We start from the raw sequence: 26,635 nt of genomic DNA on the forward strand, positions 1-26,635 counted from the left end.
TGGGGCAAAGCCTTCTAATCCTTGGACACACTTGTTCCCCATTCACAGTCCCACCCCTTTCAACTCGCAGCATGGCTCAGCTACCTCACTCCCTACGCCTCCCTTTCCTGTTGATAGCTGCCAAGGAATTGCTGGAAAATGTAGTTCTTTCCCTGCTCCAGGGCTGGCTCTATAGGCAGGGAGCTAGGCAAGGAAATACAGCTCTGAGGATCCCGTGGGTTCTCAGCTCCCATGCTGGATCCCCAGCTGCTCCGTGGCTCCACTTCTGCAGGGTTGTGAGAGAGGAGGAAGTGAGTTTAAAAAAAAAAAAAAAAAAAAAAGGATGGCCAGAATGAAGCCCCCTGGAAATGTGCCGCCCCAAGCACCTGCTTGTTTTGCTGGTGCCTAGAGCCGGCCCTGGGTTTACACCTGCATTATTCCTTCAAGCTATTGTAAGAAGAAAAGGAAACCCAAGTCAGCAGCTATCAATGTCTCCAGATCTAGTCCCACTGGGGCTAAGACTGACATGATTGCAGTGATAGGTTTATGGATGTTTGTCGTGCAGGCTGGGGGAGAGGAGAGGGGAGCAGAGGTACATTGTAGAAGTCCAAAATAGATGCCCACAGAAGGAGGCACATTCATTGATGTTTGTTACTTGTTATATGTTGTCTTTCAGACTGATGTGTTCTCTTCTGGACATTGCTTAACTGCATCACGAGCTATGCAGGCATTATTCAGGAGTATACCTTGGCTAGACCGCCTTTCTAAGGCACTGTCTGTCCTTAGCATTCAGCTGTCAGAAGCAGTTGTCACAATGCAAGCCTGAAGTGCAGACAAAGAAAGCCACAGCTGACACCAGTTGAGTGTATTGAAACTGGAATAAAAGGGAGTCAAGTGGCAAAAGAATTTCTAAGGGGGAAGTTGATCACAAAGAAACAATCAAACAAACAAAAAAGAATTACAATAAAATCCTTTTGACCGGCATAGTCCCTATTGGAAACAAACATGTACCAACTGATCATCTTGATTTGTCAGAGACTACATTGTGCTGGGAGATATTTACTTAAAAGTAAGCATTGCACAGAGCAATTTTTTGAAAAACCAAAGAAACTGTATTTCTTGCTTTAGAAGCCATAATTTGTAGATTTTAAGGCCAGAAAGAACAATTATGATCATCTAGTCTGATCCCCTGCAATAATACAGGTCATAGAAATTCACCCTGTGATTCCTGCATCAAACCCAATAACTTGTGGTGCATCTGAGCATGTCATTTAGAAAGACACAACAGAGCTGGAAGTATTACTCCTGGGAGAATCTTGTACCATAAAAATTAAAATTCTGCACCAAAAAAAAATCTGGCATAATATTTTACAGTTCTGCAAAATTCAGCACATTTTATTTGTCAAAATAACACAATATAATCACATGAGTTTCAATTTATTTTGGTAATTTATTTCAAAATACCTGTCAGCAAGCATGGCTGTAACAATACAGACAACACAAAAGATTCAGAAAATGTTTTTGACCAATAGATTCCTTATTATACAGAACTTTGAGTAATAATTAATTCAAACAGAAATACAGAAACTTATTTTCCACACTCCTCAAAAGCAGTGCAGAGGCTTAGGGGAGCCAGGGATAATGGAGGAGCTGAGGGAGAGGTAAGTAATTGCTGAGAAGGAGGCTGGGAGTGAACCTAGAGGGTTGTTACGTATGGGTGGTAGACCTATGGAACAGGGGAGGGATTGTTAGGGAGTTGTGGGGCCTCCCTGATGTAGACCTTGGTGGACTCCTAGCCTTTCACATTCAGCCAGGCATATCTGCACATGTCCCTATGTGTCCCTGCTCTCCCACTCGCTCCTCTCCCCATGTGTCCCTTACTCTGCCAAGCATAGCTGTCCCTTTCTCCATGTGGCCCTGCACCCCCATTCCCATTCAGCCCCTGCTCAGTGTTATCACCCAACTAGTTCACGGCCCCAGCCCTAGTTTGTGTACCCACTAGCCCTCTGAATCCCAGTCTGTGTGCCCCCCCCTAGCAGCCCCATGTGCCCCCTCTATCCATCCCCCCTCATATTCCGTGCCCTCTCACCTGGCCCCACAGGCAGGGTGGTGTGAGAAGCCAGCCTCTGCCCCCTCCCTCTCAACAGCTGGCTTACTCTGGCCCACGAGCCAGCTGCCCTCTTTTCTGGCACCACATCAGCCCCTGGTGGGTGAAAGGTGTAATTGCAGTGTGACCCGTCTCACAGCTTTTCTTTGCCTCCTCATCAGAATCGATTATTCTGCAGGGCAAGGGGGAATCTGTGGGGGATATTAATTCTGTGCTTACTCAGTGACGTAGAATTCCCCCAGGAGTAGAAGTATCCTGAAGTGAGCAAAGCTGTACAGTGGGAAATTTATGTGAACAAAAAACAGTTCCTTCCTAACTACTGTGCAGAGTTTGCAGACATCATCAGGCGTGCCGTTTAAATGAGTTATGTGTATCATGTATCCATTGCTTAGAGTCCTTGAAAGGCATTGCTCTGCATCTGTTCCCTGGCAATTTTCCCATTTAAGCAAGGGTGCCCTTTATCTGAGAACTGATTAATAGGATTTTGCTGATTAATTGGTTTCTACTTTGTAGCAAAAAAAAAGTATGCTTTTCTTTATTACTTAGCTACAGTACAGGTTTTATTTATGATTCCTAAAATCAGTAGCCTAAAGCCTTCACATACCTTTTAGATCTTTTTTATCGATCTCTGTTTCTAATACAGCTGCATGTCGCATCCTGATAATAACCTTTGTTTCAATAATAGATAAAAAGAAAATAATGCACCAGATATGGACTAGTCAAGGTAATCTTTCGTATCTAGGGAAAAAGCTTTATATCTTCCTGGATGTCATCAGGATCACTCAAAGCTGGAAGAAAAAGCTATTAAATAAAAGTCAGAATTTATATTTTGCTGGTATGAACACATCATTCCTTTCTGCTACAAAGCTTAGGGAGATCGTAGAAGAGAGAAATTATTTCCTTTGATTACCATGATGCAGAAAACTTTTCTTGAGTCTTGTATGAATATTAATGGGGAAAAAAATCTACTGATGTGGAGATTTGGAAGGTAGAGAAAACAATTGTATTCCATAGTCTATTCTTGCTGATTTTGAATAGAATACCTGGCTATGCTGTATAGCCTTGTTTCATTTAACATTAACTAAAGATGTTTTCTAACCAGCACCTGCTATATTTTTAGACGTTACATCTTAATCTCTGTATGTCCCTCTAAGAACTGCCTGGAGTGTTTAGAGCATTTTGACCAGATAGGATTTAATTTAGCTCTGTGTATGGAATCTCTGTTTGGTGTTTTTGTCAATAATGTCATTACTGGTGTATGAGTTTTTAAAAAATATTATGCATAAAATCTATTTTTAAAAGTCAATGGCATAACAGCTTGGAGAGAAGTTATTAAAAATTATACAAATTGATATTTTAAAGGCTATTTCTGTTTGAAATGTTTTCTGTTTATACTCCATTGCCCAACCCCTTTGTCGCTCCACGTCCTCCACACAATCCACATACCTCATCCCATTTCTGTAGAAGTGCCATCTTTGTAACATTGTCCTGAAAGTATGTTTTCTTTTGGTCAGTAGGAATTTTCATAAAATGCAGTAATCACCCAATCCATCACATTGTATGACCTTAAAATTTCACCCCCCTCAAAACCTTTTAGGACCCTGCCCTTCCAGGGCCCTTCTAGTTTTATGGCAGGCCAAGTGCATTATGGGCTTCTACATCTGTTCTCTTCTACGAGCTGCTTGAAAGGAGCTACAAAACCTTACTAGCTAAGGTTACCTTGACTTCAGTGGAAGATGAGAGCCCTCAGAATCACCTTGGATCATAAGGCCCCCATCTGTAAGAGAAAATACACAGGCAGATCCCTGCACAGAGCCCCACTGACTTCAGTGGGACTTCACATAGGTGCAGGAGTCCACCTGTACAAGCCTTTGTGCAGCATCATGGTCCATGGCAGGAAGAGTCCTAGAGATATCCGTTTCCCTGTTTTGATTCTTCCCCTTCTTTTTTCAGGCTCCAGATGCTTGAAGCTATCTGCAAACATTGGGAGGGTCCAATCAGCCTGGCACTCTATCTTTCTGATGCAGAGGCCCAACAATTCCTGCGCTACGCCCAGGGCTCGGAAGTCCTCATGAGCCGACGCAATGTTGGGTACCATATAGTGTACAAGGAGGGGCAGTTCTATCCTGTGAATCTCCTGCGGAATGTGGCCATGAAGCACATCAGCACACCATACATGTTCTTGTCTGACATTGACTTCTTGCCCATGTATGGACTCTACGAGTACCTCAGGTAAATATAGGTGAGGCTGTTCACGCACTCCACTCCACCCCCAACCCCCATCCACAGTGAAACAGTTGGGTCAGGCCCTAAATGGAGCATAATAGCTTCAGATTTTAGAAATGTGTGAACACGACGCAGAGGAGAGGAATTATTTAAGGTGACAGAAGGGGCTATAACAAGACATAATTGGATGAAGTGAAGAAAGGAGAAACTGAGACACAGTGGGATTTATTAGACTGCGGAATAGTTCCAAGGGAAGTGGTGGAAGGCCCTCATTACTTGGCAATTTGAAAATTATATTGGACCAAGCACTAGTAAATATGTAGTAGCTTCCTGTATTAGCAGGGAGATGGGCTGGGTGACCTGTTAGGTCTTTTCCATCTCTAGTGTGTAGGATTCTAGGATGTCTGTGACAGAAGAAACATGCAAAATGTTACTGAAGTTGTTCTCTCCGTGAGGTACTATTAACCCAGCACTGTACCCTGGAAATGGGGTTATGATCCAAGCAAGTTTGATATATAATTGCAAGACAAGAGCCTGCCAAGGCAGAATAATTAATGTACTGAAATTGGAAGGGGTGATTTGAAATTGTATTGTACAGTAATGAATGTGAACACACTTGACTGAGCGAACTCTGGACCTCTGATCTTTTAACACAGCCTCCTTTAATGGAGACTTTTTCCTTCTGCAAAGAGAGGCTGACCACCAGAGCTCAGTGTGTTGGGCAAGGAGGACACCCCCAGGTCAGACAGAAGGATTTCAATTCCTTAATCCCTATTAACTCTCATTTTTCCTTTGCTCTTCTCTCTTAACAATTGGTAATGTTTGATCAAAGTCATCCAACAGGGGTTCCAAGTGTGCAGATATTCAGTTTAATTGCACAGGCCCAGGCTCTCTGAATATAAAGAGACATACACATTTCAGTGAATGGGATTGATGCAGAAAAGTCTTTGCTTCAAATTCGCAACTCATTCAGAGTTTTTTTTGTCTCACACAGACACACAATGAGGTCAGCTGTTTGGCTGTAAAAGATCCCTGCACCATTTGGATGCAATCTGATTCCTACTTTTATCCCATTCACCTTGTAAATCTGTATATCGGTGTACATGCACTTAACTGCATTAAAATCAAGGGCGTTACACCCTCTGGTGTCAGCTATCAGTTTAGCCCTGGGTTTCTCATCTATTTTAAGAATGTTTCCTTCTGCTCTCTTATGGTGCAAGAACCACAAAACAGTTCTGCCCCTGCCCCCAAGATAACCCTCTCAAGAAACGCAAAGGGATTATTATTATTTGCTCTTCTTTTCTTTGGTGCCTATGTCTCATATGATACATGCCCCCTGCTTTCTGATGATTGACTTCCAGTCAGAGCTCTGAAAGTGGCCCCTGTGGCTGTGACATTGGCATGTGTTCCAGAGAAAGCACTTCATTCCTTCCCACTGCTCAGAGGCATAGTAGTGGAAGCCAGCACTAAAAGACAAGACGAAAGGAGGAACAGGAGGATAATGTGGAGAAATATACTTGAGACACTGAAGGACAGAACTAATTTTCGGAGTGTGAATTTGTTTCAGATGACTAAATAGAGAGCCCCACCTAGTGGTGCCATTAGGATGTGAGAAGATTTACACTGAACGTTGCAGCTGATGTGTGATGCCTCACAAATGTTCATGCAGCTCTCCTACCAGTCAGACTCTAATTGTAATTCCCTGTTGCTCAGGAAGGTCAGAATTTCTAATCTTTTACTTCTGGCCCTTCACAAAAGGGCATTTTGTGAAGGGCTTTTTGTTAAATAATGAGCAGTTTAGCAAAATAGCATAGCAAACTGCCAGCCTGTTTTAAATAATGGTGACCCCCGTGTACTACTTCAGTGGAGTTTATACTGGTACCTTCTGTGGGTAGTTGATTAGTAATATACATCTGATGGCAGAAATTGTTCTTTAGGGCTGCCCATGCATGCATTCATTTCTGTCCCCCCACATACAGTAATAATGTATGATGCTTAAGGCCTGGCTCTTATAAAGGGAAAGTCCCTCTCATAATAAATTGATTTATCCATATTATATATCTACAGCCTACCTGGTAAGGCATATGGGATGAGGGGAGACGTACTGAAATAATGAATGTATGCTTTCAGAAACACCCTATGTCAATGACTTGGCCCAGGCTGGATTAGGTCTGGCCATTACTCTAGTTCGGGGTGGGCAAACTTTTTGGCCCGAGAGCTACATCGAGTTTCAGAAATTGTATGATGGGCCAGTTAGGGGAGGCTGTGCCTCCACAAACAGCCAGGTTTGGCTCAGCCCCTGCCCCCTATCCTCCCCCCACCACTTCTCGCCCCCAACGGCCCCCCCCCAGGACTCCTGCCCCCTCCAACTCCCCCCCCACTTCCCTGATGACCCTTCTCCCCCCCACTTCCTATCCCCAGAACCCCCAGCCCTGACTGGCCCCCGCTGACCCATCCAACCCCCCCTCCTTCCTGACTGCCCCCTGGGACCCCTGCACCCATTCAACCACCCCATTCCCCGCCCTCTGACTGCTCCGACCCCAATCCAAATCCCCACCCCCTGACCACCACCTCAAACTCCCCTGCCCTCTGTCCAACCCCCCCCGCTCCCTGTCCCCTGACTTCACCCAGAACCCCTACCTGTGACTGCCCCCCACCACCCCATCCAACCCCCCCTCCTTCCTGACTGCTCCCCAGGACTCCTGCCTCCATTCAACCCCCCTGTTCCCTGCCCTCTGACCGCTCCGACCCCTATCCACACCCTGAACTCCCCTTCCCTCTATCCAACAGCTGTGCTGCCCTGCTGGAGCCAGCCACACCACAGCACAGAGCACCGAGTCAGGCCGGGCTCTGCAGCTGCACTGCCCAACTGCCCAGAGCATTGCGCTGGCGGCGCAGCATGCTGGGGCTGCAGGGGAGGGGCTGGGGGCTAGCCTGCCAGGCCAGTAGCTCAGAGGCTGGGCAGGAGAGTCCCACAGGCCAATGTGGTCCACGGCCCATAGTTTGCCCACCTCTGCTCCAGATGTATGTTGCCAGCTGCTGGATTTGAGATTTTTCACAGCGGTGTGTACGAGTTTGCATCAGTGCGTTTGATCTCCATCAAAACTCTTTCTCCCCTTCCTTCATCTACTATAGCGTACAAGGAGAAAGACATGTAGAGTTCAGAGACTTTCAGTTTACAATACTAAAGTCACCATTATAGTGTGTCCTGAGTAGAATTCTTTTGTCACGTGCAGCATTCAGTCATCTGTGACTCAGATCACCTCAGCATTGCCCCAAAGCCAAAGGCTCCTTTTTGGTATTTGTGAGTACTATATTTGAATAGTCTTTGAGGTTTTTTAGCATGAAATAACTAGACAGGTTCTTTCTCTAGAGCATCTACAGCTGCAGTGGCTAGTGTGAAGATTCCCTCCTGGCTCACCTGGCTCAAATATACTCCTCACATCCACTGACACACTGGGAATTTATATCCTCAGTGTGTTCCTCTGGATTTATACCTGCCCCTCTCTAGTATGAAATGTGAAATATTTTTGGCTGCCATGCACTGTGCATGGGAGTAACATCTCAGTGGGAGACAAACTTCACAAAGTAGCTGTTAGTTTTATTTGTCAGGTGTATTTGTTGGTTTTGCAGAGAGGAAGAATGATCTGATGGACTGAACAGAGGACTGGAACTCCCACCTCCGCCACTGACTTGTAAATTAGTCTTGGACAAGTCACTTTGGGCCTGGTCCGAGCCCCATTTGAGTCAGTGGAAAGACTCCCATTCAATTCAGGGGGTTTAGGATTAGGCTATTCAGCTTTCTGTGGGAATGTCTACACTGCAATTGAAGGTATGATTGTAGCACAGGTAGACATTCCCATGCTAGTTTTAATATAGTTAGCATGGCCCACAATAGAAGTAAAGCTGCAGCGGCACAGACCCTGGCATGGGCTAGTAGTGTGGGTAAGTACCCAGGGTTCTGGGTGGGTTTGAACAGTTTACGCTGGAATTATCGAAACTTAGACCTGGAAGAGACCATGACAGGTCATGTAGTCCTGTCCCCTGCACTGAGGCAGGACCAAGTACACCTAAATCATTCCTGACAGGTGTTTATCCAGTCTGTTCTTAAAAGCCGCCAGTGATGGGGATTCCACAACCTCCCTTGGAAACTTGTTCTGGAGCTTAATTATCCTTTTAGTTAGAAACTTTTTCCTAACATCTAACCTAAATCCTCCTTGCTGCAGATTCAGCAGTCAGTGGACATAGAGAACAATTGATCACCATCCTGTTTGTAACAGCCCTTCACATATTGAAGGCTGTTATCTGGTTCCTACTCAGTCTGCTTTTCTCAAGACTAAACATGTCCTCATAGATCAGGTTTTCTAAACCTTGTGTATTTTTGTTGCTCTCCTCTGGACTCTCTCCAATTTGTCCACATATCTCTTAAAGTGTGGTGCCCAAAACTGGACATAGTTCTCCAGCTGGGGCCTCACCAGGGTCAATTGGACAATCACCCCCTGTGTCTTACATGACCTGTTAATACACCCTAGAATTATATTAGTCTTTTCCACAACTGCATCACATTGTTGATTCATATTCAATTTGTGATCCACTCTGGCACCCAGATCATTTTCTGAAGTACTACTCCCCAGCCAGTTAATCCCAATTTCATATTTGTGCATTTGATTTTTCCTTCCAAAGTGTAGTACTTTGAACTTGTCTTTACTGACTTTCACCTTGTTGATTTCAGACCAATTCTCCAGTGTGCCATGGTCATTTTGAATTCTAATCCTGTCCTCCAAAGCACTTGCAACTCCTTCCAGTTTGGTATCATCCACAACTGCACACTATTCAAACCATACTCTGAAAAAAGAATTATTAATTTCCTTCTGGGTTTTTCTGTGGCACTCATTATCCAAGTCATTAATGAAAATATTGAATAGTACCAGACCAAGGACAGACCCCCATGGGACTTCACTAGATAAATCCACTGAGTTTGATAGTGAATCATTGATAATTACTCTTTGAGTACGGTCTTTCAACCAGTTACGCATGCATCCATACCATATTCCCCAAGTTTGCTTATGTGAATGTCATGTGAGACTGTCAAAATCCTTACTAAGATGAAGATATATCACATCTACAGCTTCCCTCCTATCACTGGGCCATTAACCCCGTCATAGAAGGAAATTAAGTTGGTTTGACATGATTTGTTCTTGACAGATCCATGTTGGCTCTTTCTTATGACCCTGTTATCCTCTAGATGCTAACAAATTGATTGTTTAATGATTGTCCCAGTATCTTTCCAGGTATTGAAGTTAGGCTGACTGGTTTATAATTGCCTTGGTCCTCTTTGTGCCTCTTTTTAAAGATAGTACAACGTTTGCCTTCTCCTGTCATGTGGAATCTTACCTGCCCTCAAAGATAATCTCTAATGGTTCGAAGATTGCTTCAGCTAGTTCCTTAAGTATCTTAGGATAAATTTCTTCAGGCCCTGCCAACTTGAATACATCTAACTTATCTAAATATTATTTAACCTCTTCTTTCCCAATTTTGGCTTGTGTTCCCTCCCCTTTGTTGTTAATGTTAATTGTGTTAAGTATCTGGTCACAATTAACCTTTTTTAGTGAAGACTGAAGCAAAATAGGCCTTAAATACCTCAGCCTTTTTGATGACTTCCCTTATTAGCTTACCTTTCCCACTAAATAGTGGACCTACACTTGCCTTCATCTTTCCCTTGCTCCTACTGTATTTATAGAACCTCTTCTTATTGCCTTTTATGTTCTTTGCTAGGTGTAACTCTTTTTGTGCCTTAGCCTTTCTGATTTTGTTCCTACATGCTTGTGCTATTCTTTTGTACTCCTCCTTAGCAATTTAGCCATTTCCACTTTTTGTTAGTTCCTTTTTGATTTTCAGGTAATTCAAGAGCTCCTAATGGAGCCATATTGGCCTCTTACTATTCTTTCTGTCTTTCCTTTGAATCAGGATAGCTTGCTGTTGTGCCTTTAATACTGGCTCTTTGACAGACTACCAGCTCTCCTGAACTCCTTTTTCCCTTAGATTTTCTTCACATGGTACCTTACCTAGCAGTTCTCTGAGAATGTTGAAGTCTGCTTTTTTGAAGTCCGTTGGCCTTGTTCTGTTGCTCTCATGCCTTCCTTTCCTTGAAATCTTGAAATCTGTGATTTCATGATCACTTTTGCCCACGAAGCCTGTGCTGCCACAACTTCACTGCTATTTTTAGCCATACTAACTAGATTAAAGCTAGTGTACGTATGCTCATACAAGCAACAATCACACCTCTGACTGTAAGTACCCTAAATCTCAGTTTCTCCATATGAAAATGCAGGTGATAATATTGACCTACCATACAAAGGTTGTTGTGAGAATTAGAAAATACTTGTAACCATTTTGAAGAAGAAACAGTCTGTGGGTGTATTTTGGAGTTAGTTTGACCTCTGAGAGGATTCTTGGGATTTAAGATCACTTTATTCCACAGTATGCAAAAAAACTAGTAATGAGAAATTTACCTTTATATTCTTTCCTATGGCTTATTGCTAGAGTAGAAATTTAACCCAACCTTCATTATGTCAGAATGACATATCCTACATACAAGGATGCCTGGAAAATGGTTTCCTGGACAATACTAACAAAGAGAAAGTCTTCACAAATTCACATATCCTTGTTTTAGGTGTTTGGGAAAATGGTAGGTATTAGAAAATAGATGCTGAGTTATTAAAACTGAAAATATCTTCTCAAGAACTGTACACACATTAAATAGTTTCCCTAGTGTTAGCTGCAAAATATCCAGATTCATTATTGGCATTCCATTACACACATCCAGTGATGATTATGGTTGAAATCTTTCTAACTCAAATACCACAATGCCCAGCAAAAAGGTGGAAGAAAATCGAATATACTTCAGATTATGAAATGAGTTGATTGTAATGGAATGGTGCCACTAGAAAAATGAGCACTGAAAAGATAATTTGATCAGTAAAACTGAGCATATCAAGATCAAGGAAAAGCCAACTAAAGAACTAGTGGTAGCTCAGCATGCTGCCCTGAGTTGGGATATATTGTCCATGTCTGGAACTTAAGATAGGTCCTTTGCTCACAAACCAGCAAGGCTGAGGAAATGAAAGAGGGAATGGTTATGATATCCAGAGAAGAATTTTGGTGCTACACCAGCTGTTGCTGTCTGGTTGGTTTGAGATGAGCAGAAGCACTTTGTGAGCTCTGCATACATCCCAAATCCCCTGTGTCCCCAGCAACTACATCCTTTCCTACCTCCTTATTTTCCTACCCCCCACTCTCCCTCAGATTTTTGGTCAGCCACTGACAGTGGCTGTAAGGATTACCAATAAAAATATTATTTTGTTTCTATCTAATAACTTAAGAAATGAGTGCACTGCAACTATCTAGTTGTGAAGACAACCCGCTACATAACCACATGGTGCTACTGCTTTCACCTTTGTGCTCCCTCTTCTTTCCCTCTTACTTCTTTGATTGTTACACCCACTTATTGTATCTGAAATTTGATCATATGCTTTTTGGGGCAAAGATTGTCTTGCACTTGGTGTTTGCACAGCGCTTAGCACAATGAGGCCTCAATCCCTGACTGGGGCTTCTGAGTGCTACTGCCCTACAAATAAAGAATAATATCAAGAACTACAATTTAAAGCTGCCATTTCCTAGCAAAATACCTAAGGAAGGACATCAGTGCAAACACCGCCTGACCTTCCCCAGGGATGAAACTCTCTGAGATGTAGCAGCCTGGGCTGCTGGCTCAGGTTTGTACATCTCCGAACCAAGGGGATGAACCAAGTCCTAAAATGGTCAGTGAGATTAAATTAGTGTGATTTCCATACTGAGAGGGGCTAGAAGAAACTGCAAGTTAAATCAGGGGGAAGAATCATTAGGAGTGTCATAAATACTGGATTTTGGCATCACTCAGTGATTCTGACAGGCTGAGGAAGCTCTCTTTAAAGGAGTCATCTACATGCAGATCATTAGCAGTGACAGGGAAGGAAACAGAGGAGAAAGTACAGGAAAGTTTTAATGAGAGGTAGATAAAGTCCTTCAGTTGTGTAAAGTTTGTTGGAATGTGTCAGTAGCTCTTTAAACAATTCAAACTTTCAGATAGCTGACTGAGAATGGGCTCATTTTACAGACAGATCTACAAGGATCCTACAATGCAAAGCTAATATAAACTCCCTAAAACTCAAATGTTATTAAACAACCCCTTCCTCCTCCTTTGATGCAGTCGCAACAAATTCTTGCTATTCTGGACCTAAAAAAGTGTCTTGTTGTTTCCCTTTCGATGTTATGACAGCGTTCCCAAATCCTTCATCTCGTAAGGCTGCAGATAGTTTGTTGCTTGTCAACATTGTCCTTGGTTGCTCGTTGCAGTACCATAAAAGTTAGTACAGTAAATCCTATTAAGGGGAACTGAGTTTGACATGGAGAAAGAGGCAGATGTTTCATATGAAATGCAAAGATAATGAAAGGGAAGTTGAGGCAGAGTTATTTCAGCTGACAAGTACAGTAAGTTTCAATTTGAGGTGGCAATGACTTCTTTTTTTCTTTTTTAGTTAGGAAACTGAAGGCCCAATAGCTCTGGCTGGAGCTGCATGCAGTGCTGGCAGGTGTTATGCCAGATTGCTCTGTTACTGTTAGTGAAATGTATTTGTATATCAGCAGTATTTGAAGGCTGCATTGTGCTAAGTGCTGTACAGTTTTTCCCTGAATAGCTCCCAGTCAAAACAGGCAAACAGACGAAGGGTGAGATAAAGAGATGCAACATACACACAGCCCTTCTGTGCAGGGGTTGTCTCTTCGTTCTAGTACAGTCTGCCTAGCACAATGGGGCTGGGGAACTAAATACTACCACAGTACAAATAATCATCATAATACACACAGTTCTGCTAATTGACCTCAGTCTTAATTTGCAGCCTCTGAGAGCACACCTCAGTTCTGAGCTTGTTATTCCAAGCTTGGGCCTCCCCTTGAGCAGAGACTAATAGTTGTGCCACATGGTATTTTTGAGGACGCGTGTGTGTTGTGAAATATGTTTAGATTGGCACCACTCCCCGTCCGCGTGGTGTGCGAGCTCTGAACAAGTGTCAAAAACAAGGACAAAGTAACAGCTCAATGGGCCAGTAGAGGGCAGTAGTACAAAAGTATACAGTAGGGTTTGAGCAGTGACTCTGTCCCTTTAAAGTTGGGGACAAAATTTAGACCAGGAGACAAGAAAATTACCATAACAAAGCACTTTCAAAAATTAAATCTTTTAAAACCAGAAGCTAAACTCCCATCGAGACTCTACTACAGTGTGTTTCTCTAAGGCATAGACCTTATCTGAATGGAATAGTTGATCTTTCATATAAACAGTATACAGATTGTCTTAAAGCGGTGGTTCTCAACCAGGAGTCCAGCACTCCTTGTGGGGCCGCAAGCAGGTTTCAGGGGGTCCACCAAGCAGGGCCAACATTAGACTTGCCGAGACCCAGGGCAGAAAGCCGAAGCCCCACCGCTGAAGCCTGAGGCCCTAAGCTCTGCCACTAGGTGCTGAAGTTGAAGCCTGAGCAACTTAGCTTCACAGGGCCCCCTGTGGCATGGGGCCTCAGGCAATTGTCCTGCGTGCAACCTCCTAACGCCAGCCCTGGCTTTTATATGTAGAAAAAACAGTTGTTATGGCAGAGGTGGGCCATGGAGTTTTTATACCATGTTGGGGTGGGGGGAAGAAGGGGGCTTAGAAAGAAAAAGTTTGAGAACCCCCCTGCCTTAAAGAAATGAATGTCTTTTACTGATGGGCTCTCCTGGCTTTCATTGTCAGAAGAGTCAAATTCTGGCTGAATTAATTGCCACTTCTTTCTAAATTCCTGGGTTTTACCAGCGTAAATGTGAGAGAGAGTTTGGAACATAGAGACTAATTATGTTGAAGTGTAACCAGTCTCCTCATGCAGAGTCCCAAACTGTCCTGGCCAAATCGTGTCAGCTTAGAACTGCCATTCCTTGGGTGGTTATTTCCATAATCTGTAATAACAAACAGGACCGTTCAAGGAATTTGGCTTTTACTCAGCTGACTGTCTTTTATAGGGACAAGCAATTGGACCTACTCACATTTATTATTCAGATAGACCTATATCACTGGGCAGACAGCCAAATGCACCTTAGGTTTACAAACTTTCATAGCAATGTATTGCTTACATTTTTTCCTAGATCAACAGGTTAAATGAGATGAGGGAAACTACTCCGCACCAAGAAAAAATGCACCACTTGAACTGCCATCTCTTTGTTCTTTACTATGAAAAGCACTGTGATTTGTCCAGATTAAAATTCTCCCCTTTGTATTCATTGCTCTTCTCTGCCAGGAAGTCTGTCATCCAGCTAGACTTGGCCAATACCAAGAAAGCTCTGATCGTACCTGCTTTTGAGACCCTTCGGTACCGCCTCTCCTTCCCCAAGTCAAAAGCAGAGTTGTTATCTATGTTGGACATGGGAACCCTCTTCACATTCAGGTAACAGAAGGAGCTTTCACTGAACCTCCGGCAGTGATCAACCTTGGCTTCTTGCTCATCTGTGGACGTGTGGCTTGCCTCTCCCGTGGCCAGTCAATAGTTCAATTAAGAAATGTATTGAGGTTTTTCCCCACTTTATTAAAAGGCAGTGATCTAGTGCCCCAACAGCTTGATTGGTGCATGTATTTAATCTTTAAACCCTGCATGCTATCTACTAATATTTCCATGGGGGTCTTGCCCTTCCCTCTAGTCTACCCTCCTATTGTTACATTGGCCTCATTTTATTTTTGACATTTTTATTGCATTACAAAATCATGAAAGAGCATTAAACCAGCAAGTGTGTAATATACCCTTTGTTGGCTAAGCACACTCCAAGTAACTACCATACATGTGACCAAAAAATTGAGGATAATAATTCTTAACTAGGATTGATGAGTGGATATTTTGAAAGTGCCACGAAGCTCGAAAGTGTGCAGTGTGACCTACTGCATGCAGCAGTGGACTGGGCCTCAGGAGACCTTGGTTCTATTCCCAGCTCTGACCTGCTGGATGACCTTTGACAAACCGTTTCACATCTGTAAAATGGGGATAATAATGCTTACCTCTCCTGTGTTAAAACGCTATGAGAGCTATAGATGAAAACCATTATATAAGAGCTAGGTGGTATTATTATTATTCAGTGGAAAACTTCCTTTTCTTTCCTCTTCTCACAATTTTTTTTTTTTTGGCGGATTCCTCTCTTCCTCCATTACCTGTATTTCATACCTCTCCACTTGCAGTGGGTTTCTTTCATGTTGCTAAGCTGCAACATCTTCTGAGGTGCACTAGTAACTTTTTTGCCAGCTGCTTTCTACAGACATCATAGGGTGGTTCATATGATCCTGAAGAACATTGTTTTGATGGAACCACTGACTGTGATTCACTGGGAAACAGGTAACCCAAGGCAACTGAAAGGTAGGGGAAAGAATAGAGGTGTTATATCAGCCCCTGGAAAAAAAATCTCAAGGGTGTGGGGGAAAGTTTGCTCTCCTCTCTCCTTCCATTGCTCCTTAACTGTGCGGCAATTTATAGATTAACTTGAGATTTGTTTATAGAAAATAAATTTCCCTCTTAAGTGAAAAAATAACCTCTTGTGGGAAATAATACCCTCAAGATTTTACTTCAGATCTTATATTCCATTGACGATCACATTTTCAACCTGCACCCTGTAACTTCATTGGGGATTTGACCTGAGTAAGGACTGAATAAGAACAGAAGAAAGATGTCAGGCCTGTAGTAGATTTATGTACGTATGTAGGACATATTTTATAAACACACCCCTAATTGTTTCTGTCTCATCATATTGGTCAAATCTAGCAGCAGGCACACACAGCAGCTGGGATTGGGGCTGCGCGTTTCCATCTACATTTTCAAGGTGCTTTTAATAATGCTGCAAGTTGAGGCCAAGCTGGCAGGAGTGAGCTGGGAAGAGGACTGCTGTGACAGTGATTGCTGATCATGCCTGCAGCATCCCAGATCCTCACACCACATGCTAGATTACAATCTTTTCCTCAGTGAAATTGCTTTTGTCACCTCTTTTCCAAATGGTGACCTTTTCTGCCTCTGGGCTGCTGAAAAATACAAAACGGGTCTCAATTACATCCTTTGCACAACTCCCCCCGCCCCACACACACACACAAAGTCATTTAAGCTTTCACGGTTGCCAAAAGGTGCTGTGTGAAAAACCTTTGCACCAGGGGAATACCTTGTGAAATCATTCTGGCTTTGTTTCATGGTATTAGTTTTTATTGTGCTTTGGCAAGATGTATCCACTTAGTAGTGGGTAATGTCCCAAGGACAAGGAGGTGTGCTTCTGGTGGAATCTTACAAGGATAATGAAGGTACAGAAGGTAAAAGAAAGCACCATACTGAAACAGTGTAGCCAGCAATGACTGATAAACTGAGGCCCCAAGTTACGCACATGTTCAAGTACTTTGGAGGATAATGAGAAAACGAGGGATGTTGGTTGGCAGGCCAAAGAGACAATAATACTGATACAAGAGACAGTAAAACTGATGAATCTCCCTACTATGTCTCTGTGACTAATGTCTGGTGAAAATTACCATTTTACGGTAGCATCTTTTGGGTGGAGATCTTTTTAACAGTATCTAAATAACTTCAGCAGAGCTAAAATTTCACAAGAAAGTCAGCATGTAGCCAAGACCTGGTTCTGGCATGTATATCTTCCTGAACTATCAGAAAGATGGCTACAAACCCAATTGTTCTTTCATAATCAGTCTATAGTGACCTTATTTCAGCATCCCACATCCACCTCCCTCCTTCTCTTCCCCTGCCAGACATATCTGCTACAAGATACAATATCCACTTGATATAGCAACTGAACAGTTAATGCATTGCGTTTCCAGTGAATATGGTATCTGATCCCAGAGTTCATCCACTTAATAACTAGATTTTTCCCCGTCATTCAGAAAGCACAGTAATATGATTATTATCTAGTTATAAACTCTTAGCTGCCAATGTGTGTGGTTTCTCCATGTGATCCCATCATATAGAACTATGTCACTCTGACGAAGCAAACGCAAAATCCTTGATCTATTTAGAGATCCTGTTGAGTTGAGGAAAATACTGACACTAACAATGGGAATTTCAGGTGCTTTTAAAGAACCTGAATGTTCTGTGCAAAATGATTTGTCGGTCTCAGTTTATTTTCTTGTGCACAGGTGGCCACATCACAGAACCACCATCGCTGCTGCATTGATTGGCATCTTAGGCCTGGTCTACACTGGGGGATGCGGGTCGATGTAAGATACACAGCTTCAGCTACGGGAATAGCATAGCTGAAGTCGACATATCTTATTTTGACTTACCTCCCGTCCTCACGGTGCGGGATCGATGGCCGCGGCTCCCCGTTGACTCCACTTCTGCCTCTCGCCCTGGTGGAGTTCCAGAGTTGACAGGAGCACATTCGGGGATCGATATATCGCGTCTAGATGAGACGTGATATATTGATCCCCGATAGATCGATCGCTACCTGCCGATCCGGCAGGTAGTCTGGATGTACTCAGTCATTGAGGCAGAGATGCCAAGAACTGAATAGACTTAGAGAATGAACTAACCTCTCATACATAGGTTTGGACCCTCCCAAAGGAAATACATTGATTGGATAGGTAGCATGTAGCGCCTCCCTCCTTTAACCAGGGTCTCCACTTTTCTTTCACTCACCTTCTCCCCTCCTTTTCCCCCACTATCTTCCCTTCTATTTTGCTTTTGTCTCCCTCGCTCCCATCCTGATCTTTTTCTCTGGTGCTCTTCTTTATCCTGTTTTGCTCTTCCCTTTTGGCTTTCTCGTCTCTCTCTCTCTCTCCCTCCCAGGGGATACTTGTGCTTCTGCTCCTGCCTATAGTACTATGTCAGTGGGGCCAGCAATAGCTGTAGAGGGAAAGTGATACAACTCTGGTCAGTTTCATGTTCTGCTCTTGCTGTTGCCACTGGGGAAGCATTATGGGCAGGAGCTGCAGCACTAGCCTGATTTTTTGCAGGAATGAATTAATTAATTAGCTATCATTTGTAGGGTGCTTTGAAAATACAGATCATATTAAGCATTAAAAAGTAAGTATTATTATTATTATTTTATTTTATTTATTACTTTCAAAATGCTAGAGGAGGGATGAGGAGAAATGCCGCATTCCCCACAGTCCTACATCAGATTTAAAACTCCTGTTGTGATTGTGGTTTATTTCACTAAGGCCTAAATTGAGATTACCAACTCATTTTGTAAAGACATCAAATGGCCAATAGATGGTAAAATTGATATGAGCGAGAGAAGATAGGTGAGGAAATAGCTTTTTATTGGACCAACTTCTGTTGATGGAATGTGCAAGCTTTTGCCCAGACCTGAAGAAGAGCTCTGTGAAGCTTGAAATCTTGTACCTTCCATCAACAGAAATTGGTCCAAAAGAAGATATTACCTACCTACTTTGTCTCTCTCAATAGATGGTAAAGGCTTTGATCTCTGGCAGCCTGGAAAGTCAAATCAGTGATTTAGAGTTGAATGGCTCTGTGCTACTAGTTAGCTAGTCTCATTGAAGTGATGCAACCTGTTTAACTATGATGATAATAATAATAACAACAACATATAAAAGTGAAACCCTCACAGCTTAAAAGAAAATCAGTTACTGTATAGTAAAATAATTTTCTGATAGCCATGTCCCTCCTGCACTGATCTATTCCATGATGAAGAGAGAAAGTGAACCTTGGCTTCTTTTGTTTTCTCCAGGTATTATAAACAATAAGATACAGCCAAAATGTAAACACTAAGGCTGTAATTTTTACCTCTGTGTTCCTTGTTCTTCATGGTTTGTAATGTTATCCAAACTTCTGAGATCAAAATATTAGGATCTAGGCCCTCAACCTGCAAATAGTTATGCACGTGCTTCACTTTATGCACAAGTTGTCTGTCCCCTTGAAGTTAAGGTGCCTTATATTGCACAACTGCATGTTTGTTTTGTGCCTTCTGTTATAAATCTCAAAATACTACAATACAGATCACCTGCCTTCTTTTTTTTTCTTGATTTAATCCATGATGCTGCAGCAAGAGTCTGTCTCAGTGATTTCTGGAAAGATGTAAGAAGAGTGAAAGGGCAAGAGAATCATTGATCTTTGTGTTAGTGGGGTGGATTCAAGCTGTGCTTGGAAGAGACCTGCTGTGACATAAATAAGATTAAAAAAATATTAAAAGATCCTTTCTTATAAATTGAATTAATGGTCTTACATAGAATCATGTTGGCTAAAACGATATCTGTAGTATCATGGAGAGCATTTATCTAGGCTTTTATGTATTAATTTAATTATTTATTTGGGTTTTTACAGTAATAAAAACAAAAAGAGGCATTGTCCAGAGCTCCAGATGTCTCTTACACAACTTAAAAGTGTAAATATAAAATACATAACTCTCATCACTGTGGAGCTGTAATAGTTAACTTTTAAAAGCTTTAAGTGAACTACACGATAGCTGGGAAATGGATGTGAAATATTGTAGTGTAGATGCACCCTTTGTGTTTTCTATAATTATTGTTTCCCAGTCTCAGTCATGGATAGCCCTTTTGTTAATTGTCTTTTTGTCAGTTAACTTCGTCAGCCTGGTATGTATAATCATCAAGCACATGGAAGTATTGGAAAATGCTTCACAAATGGTCATAGTGTATCGAGTTGCCTTGTAATTTGTCCTAAACATAATAGTGGACTGTACAGCTAATGTCCTCATTTTCAAGGGTTCCATCTAAAAGGTAACGTTATGCAGCTTTGCCAAGATGCATCTTATTTCACTGTTCCCCCACGCCCATGCAAGTTCTGTATATTCAAGGTATCACGTCTGGACGAAAGGGCATGCACCCACGAACTTTGCCAAGTGGCGGACTGCTACCACACCTTATCAAGTTGAGTGGGAAGCAGACTTTGAGCCATATGTTGTTGTGAGGCGGGACTGCCCAGAGTACGACAGAAGGTTTGTAGGGTTCGGCTGGAACAAAGTAGCTCACATAATGGAACTGGATGCACAGGTAAGGAGACATCTTAATGAGATTCTTCGTGAGATGCATGGTTTTTATAGGAAACCCTTATACTATGGAAGTGGATTCAGATTCCACGTCACCAAATTATTCAGCCATTCTGCATTCTGTAACTGGTTATTTCCATCTAAGAGAGAAAACCCTTGTTTAGTATTGGCTGAGCATTAAAAGTTGTGCCTCATTTAATTGATTTATCAAATCTGTGAGGAGTCTGTCATCTCAGAGAGGCACATTTCCTTCCCTGTTCCCCACTTCCTTCCGGAGGTTAGTAATTGCCTACTGACCCTGATCATTAGCAGGTACTTACTAACATACACTGGCTCATTTGTGTTGGCCACTCTGAGGGGTAAAGTACAAAGTATGCAACCCCTGCTTTCCCCATCCTGCCTGCAGCTGAGAGGCAAGGAGACTGTGCAGGAATGGGTGTGTCCGTGTGTGCACATCTCTGTGTGTGCATTTAGGGGGACATTTATACCCCTGCTTACACCTCTGTACAGTCACGTTGGGCTGGGCTGCAATCAGGCCCTTTACGTTCCATAAAGATTACCTAATGGGAGTATTCTCAGCTATAGAGGGGAAAATATGTTTATTAACCAAATAAAAATAGTGTCTACTATATTATCCTAATAATAATACTTAGCACGTGCATAACACTTTAATTTTACAATGCACTTTTCAGTCAGTGATCAATGAAACTTCAGATGTGGAGAATATCAATGTAATGATTTATTATCTGCTCATCTGTGTAACCTGGATTACAGTTTCAGTTGTAGCTCTCATACAGCACTCACAGCTTAACGCTTATTTGTGCTGTGGCATTCAGCCAACGAACAGCGTCACACAAAGGAAAGTGGGCGCTCTTTCACAGGAGATTGTAGCATAGTTCTTTTAAATGATTATTGAGATGGAACTGTCTCTGGGGATGTGTTTCCTTGCTCCTCCAGCCTCCAAACACACTCATATTTAAAAGATGTTTTGTAAATTATGTCTGAGAGACAGGGCTATTCTCTTATTGAGAATCTGTCATCCTGGAGGAAACTTGGAATTCCTGGTCTGCCCATCCCTATGGCAGCTCACTGAGGCAGCTCTGCCAGGAACTTCTGGAACTCAGGGCTTTCCCTATACCCTGGCTGAGACTACAATACTTCCCATTATCCTGTCCTCCTTGCAATGCAGACAGCTCCTTGACACACTCCCTTCTAAAAAGAGCCTATTGAGGGTTTTCCTCAAAGAGCTTTGCTCTCTTGACTAGGTCTCAGCTAGAGGATTCCTACCCACTCTTTTTTTGTTCTTTGGTCCTTCTTCCCACCCCCAGCTGCCATTGCTGACTGCTTATCAGCCCTCAGCTCATCAGCAGGGGATTTAGAGAGTGGGATAAGACTGACCAGGCCTCTCTGGCAATATCCTCTCCCCAAATGGGGGGGGAAATAGTGCTGGACAACCATTAAGCTTTCCACTGCATTTGAGGTGCCACTCTCACTCATCAGGTCTTTGCCTAAGCAGCTGCTTCAGTATTCTAGCTTCAGCTAACAGAGTCACCTCCCAGCTCAGGGAAAGATTTCAGTGCGTTTTAGGAAAGCCAGCACCTGTCAGAAGGCCTGCATGTGAGACTCCATCACAGAGGGCCTGTGCTGCTATAGCCCATCGAAATGGCAAACAGGATGGAAATAATTATAATTATTCTAGAAAGACCACATGCCCATGGTGCTGGGATCTGTACGGATATATAGCTAGTGACAGACTCTGCTCCTAAGGGCTTACAAACTTGTAGTTAGAGCGTGAGGTTCCTGCAGGTGGGAATTTTTTCTGAAAGGGATTCTCCTTGCTCTAGGGACAAGCTCTAAGATACTTTCCCTAGCCTTCCAATGACTCCTGGACCTAGCCAGTTGGCAGCCCCTCTCCCAACTGCTTTCAAAAGGTCTTAATAGTATTTTATTATATATAAATATATATATATATATATTCGTAGCCCTCAAAGGCCCCAGTTGGGAAGGGGATGGCCACTCCATTGTCCTGGTCTCTACAAACACTGAAGAGAAACAGTTCCTGCCCTGAAGGACTTACAGTTTAAAGACACAAGCAGACAACTGGAAGAAAGCTAATCTTGTGCCAATATTATAAAATAGGTAAATGGGACGACCCAGGTAATTATATGCCTGTCAGGCTGACATCAGTCCCGGGCAAAATGATCAAATGGCTGAAACTGGATTTGATTAATAAAGAATTAAAGGAGAGTAATGTAATTAATGCCAATCTACATGGTTTTATGGAAAATAGAATCTATCTAACTAGATAGCTGTTTTGATGAGATAATAAGTGGTGTGATAATGGTAATAGTGCTGATGTAATATACTTAGAGTTATGTAAATTATTGACTTGGTACCACTTGACATTTTGATTAAGAACCTATATTGTATATTGATACAGATTTAACATGGCACACATTAAATGGATTAAAAACTGACTGAATGTAACTGTTATTGGAGAATTGTCATCAACTGGGAATTTCTAGAGGGGTGCCGCAGGGATCAGTTCTTGGTCCTATGCTAACAGTTAAACAGTTCTATCAGTGACATGAAAGAGAACTTAAAATAATGATAAAGTTTGCAGCTGATACAAAGAATGGAGGAGTGATAAATAATGAACAGAACAGGTTGCTGATAGAGATCTGGATCACTTGGTAAACTAGGCTCAAACAAACTATATGCATTTAATATGGCTAAATGTAAACTTATACATGTAGGAACAAAGAATTACGCACTTTTCACAGGGTGGGAGACTCTATCTTGAAAAACAGTCACTCTGAAAAGAACTTGGTAGCATGGAGGTAGGTAATCAGCTGAACATGAGCTCCCAGTGTGACTCTGGCCAAAAGGGCTAATGTGATCCTTGGAAAGAAAGAGGAGGTTGGTTAAGCAAATCTTTATGGATTTGCTGTTCCCCCCTGGGATTTACACTGCACCATCTTCTTTGCCTTAGCAAAGATATGAGAGAGAGAGAGAGAAAGAGAGAGAGAGATCTTGGAACTGCCTCTCACTGCTGGTGTCTTCCTTTTCCAGGAATATGAATTCATAGTGCTGCCCAATGCCTATATGATCCATATGCCGCATGCTCCCAGCTTCGACATCACCAAGTTCCGCTCCAACAAGCAATACCGCATCTGTCTGAAGACCCTGAAGGAGGAGTTCCAGCAGGATATGTCACGCCACTATGGCTTTGCAGCCCTCAAATATCTCACAGCAGAGAACAACAGCTAGCACGACGGAGCCTGTTTACGGGAAACAGACACTCAAGGGAGGAGCCACTTAATATTTGGGGCCCAGTCTTTTAACTTGGAACTGAGACACTTTTTTGTTTTTATATCATACCCAACAGTTCTAACAGTAGAGATTTGAAGCGACATGTCTTCAGACTGTGCTCATTAGCCACTTCCCTTCCACCCTCCTGCCAAGCTCTCAGCTTTAGCATTCGCACGATGTGAATAAGAGGGGCCAGCCATGCGCCCATCATATTGCAAACAGTGCGGAGCGGGGGTGGTACAGGAATATGATTTCTGTTTTCAAAACAGTTGAGCAAAAGACAGCTCTCCAGAAAATAGGATTTAATGTTGCTATTTAATAATTCCACATGCTTTTTATCTGTAAAGGAAGGTCTTCAGGTCACTGTCCTGTGAATTTTAAACCCACACTGCTCTAAAAGGGGAACTTTCACCTGTGAACTTTCATATTTCCCCTCTTGATACAGTTGGCTATTCTAATGAAGGGCAAGGCAAAGATTTGAAATAGCCTTGAAAATGAAGGGGAAGCATATACCATATCCCACTATAGAGAAGATGTGCTAAAGACTGAGGCATATCCATGGGATCAATTGGTCACTGATCCTCAAGATAATTCTGTTTGATCCAGAAACCTCCCCTGCCCCAGCCATAAAATCCATTCCTTCCCTTTTAAAAGGCAATGTTGGCCTTCATTCTGCTTGTCCATCTCCAGTTCTAGCAGTCCAGTAAAAAAAAGATTGGTGCCTCTACCAGAATGTGAAGGAACCTGTCAGTGTAAGGCCTGTTTTCACCTGAGCAATTCATTCACATGTGTCTAGTGAAATAAATGGCCATGTTGTAGCTTGGTTACCATTTTAAAGGCAAGAACTGGATTTTTCCCTGGGATGTATTTTCTACTGGGGGCTATTGACCTGTAGGCTCTTTCAGTGCACACCCACTTGTGAAGGCCTTGGGCCTTGCGCTTTAAGTGGACTTCATCACTGAACAGGGAAATATAAGCATGATAGCTAGAGCCCAGGCGCCTCAGTGCTGTCAAGCTGCCTGCTACAAGTGCTCAGAACTACTTCGTTAAAGGAGTTTATAATAAAAGGAGCAAACCTCTGAGGCATAAACTCCCCATTTGAGGGGGAGAAGAGAATGTGTTGGGAATCTGAGTGTGAGTGTTTGCTTGAATGTGGGGGGGTCCAGTTCACGACCTCAGTATGCGTAGCGATATTTTGAAGGGTGGACAAGAAACCTAACAAGCAAAACACATACAAAAACCGAGACACTGGACTTTTTACCATTTCCTTTATTCTTCAGTATTAATGTTGTGTTTACATGGGATGAGGAGATGAGGTTTAATGCACTGCCCTTAGCTGGGCTATTTGTATTCGCTTGCAATGTTACTAGAGAAAGCAGAATCGACTAAAGTGAGAAGTGTATCCCTCTTCCTATTCCAGACCATGTAGAACAGTACTTAACAGACACCGCTCCCTAGACTGTATAGTGGATCCACACTTCATTGTGCTCATTATTTTATTCTATTTTCCAGTCATTGGATCTTCCTCCCCACCTCACCATGCTAGATCTTGGCTTTCTTTCTAACCTACTACTTTTTGAGGGGTTTATTTACAGCAACTTCAACACAACTAAGTCAGGTGTTTACAGTACAAATGTTGATTAATCATACAAACATTAAAGAACAGAACAGCAAAAAATAAAAAAAGCAACTTCTTGGAGACAAGAAATCAGACCAGGAGGGAGTCTGGATGTAGTTGTTACATTTTCCCCTGTGGGTGTGGGCTGTGTAAGAATCTATCACTTCCTACTTTTCTCCTTTACTTAACGGCTCACTTAAAAACCTGTGAGGAGCTAGACGCAGGCAAATTAATAAAACAACCTCTCCCTCCCTCATTGTTAATCTGCCATCCTTTCTCATGCTGAGTAGTGCAATACTCCACAAATAGTCCCAGTGATTCTTCTCCATGAGTAAGGGTGGCAGAATCTGTTCCTAAGGGTATGTCCACACTTAAAATGCAGCCGTGTAGACACTACCTATGCTGACGGGAGATGTTCTTCCATCGACCTAGGTAATCCACCTCCCTGAGAGGCGGTAGCTAGGTCAATGGAAGAATTCTCTCGACCCAAGGCTGTGTATACAGGGACTTAGGTCAGCTTAACAGTGCCACTCAGGGGTGTGGATATTTCACACACCTTACCAATGTAGTTAAACTAACCTAATTTTCTAGTGTAGACAAGGCCTAAGTAGTCCAGTGGTGTGAAAGTGCTGATTTACCTTCTTGAAATTCCTAGTCAGTCGCTCTGTATAACTAAAGCTGTTTTATAGCACTAGTTAAGTGCTGGATGTTAATTTCTTCTTTGTTTCACAATGATGCCTGGGTACAGGGGGGAACACCATTCTCCTGCAGTGCTCAGGGCCGGTGCAACCATTTAGGCAAACTAGGCGGCCGCCTAGGGCACCTAGTGATTGGGGGCGCCTAAAAGTCTCCTCAGGTGAGGAGGTGGAGTGGAGGTGAGCTGGGTGGGGGGGTGCGTGGGATGGGCTGCCCACAGTAACGGTGGCGGGGGGGAGGCGCACGGGGAACAGCTCCCCGCCTCAGCTCACCTCCACTCTGCCTCCTCCACTGAGCACACAGCCCAGCTCCAAGTCTCCTCCAATCAGCGCCGCAAGCCTGGGCGGGGAGGAGAATTAGAGTGGCGCCAGCGTTCTCAGTGGAGGAGGCGGAACCAAGATGAGCTGGATGGGGAAAAACCCGGGCAGGGTTAGCTTCCGTGGGGGGAGTCTCCCCAGGCAGGGTTAGCTGCCATGGGGGGATGGGATGGAGAGGGATTAGCTGTCGTGGTGGGGGGGTAGCTGCTGCGGGGGGGGGGGGCTTCCCGGGTGGGGGGCTGAGTTAGCTGGGTAGGGGGTGCAAGGTGGAAGTTTCGTCTAGGGCACGAAACTTCCTTGCACCGGCCCTGGCAGTGCTAG

General features: G+C 43.1%; 1 protein-coding gene across 2 annotated transcripts in view; it reads left to right on the plus strand.

Annotated features, from left to right (window-relative positions):
* LARGE1 (LARGE xylosyl- and glucuronyltransferase 1) overlaps positions 1 to 26,136 on the plus strand; it is a 398,517-nt gene extending 372,381 nt beyond the window's left edge. For both annotated transcript variants that reach the window (XM_050926400.1, XM_050926391.1), the window contains exons 12-15: positions 4,040 to 4,318; positions 14,671 to 14,817; positions 20,180 to 20,375; positions 23,444 to 26,136. In XM_050926400.1, coding sequence (XP_050782357.1) covers positions 4,040 to 4,318; positions 14,671 to 14,817; positions 20,180 to 20,375; positions 23,444 to 23,641 — 820 coding nt within the window. In that variant the 3' untranslated portion in view covers positions 23,642 to 26,136. The remainder of the gene's footprint in view (positions 1 to 4,039; positions 4,319 to 14,670; positions 14,818 to 20,179; positions 20,376 to 23,443) is intronic.
* Positions 26,137 to 26,635: the final 499 nt, after the last annotated feature.

This window comes from Gopherus flavomarginatus, chromosome 1 (genome assembly GCF_025201925.1).
Source record: "Gopherus flavomarginatus isolate rGopFla2 chromosome 1, rGopFla2.mat.asm, whole genome shotgun sequence".
NCBI classification, from domain to species: Eukaryota; Metazoa; Chordata; order Testudines; family Testudinidae; genus Gopherus; species Gopherus flavomarginatus.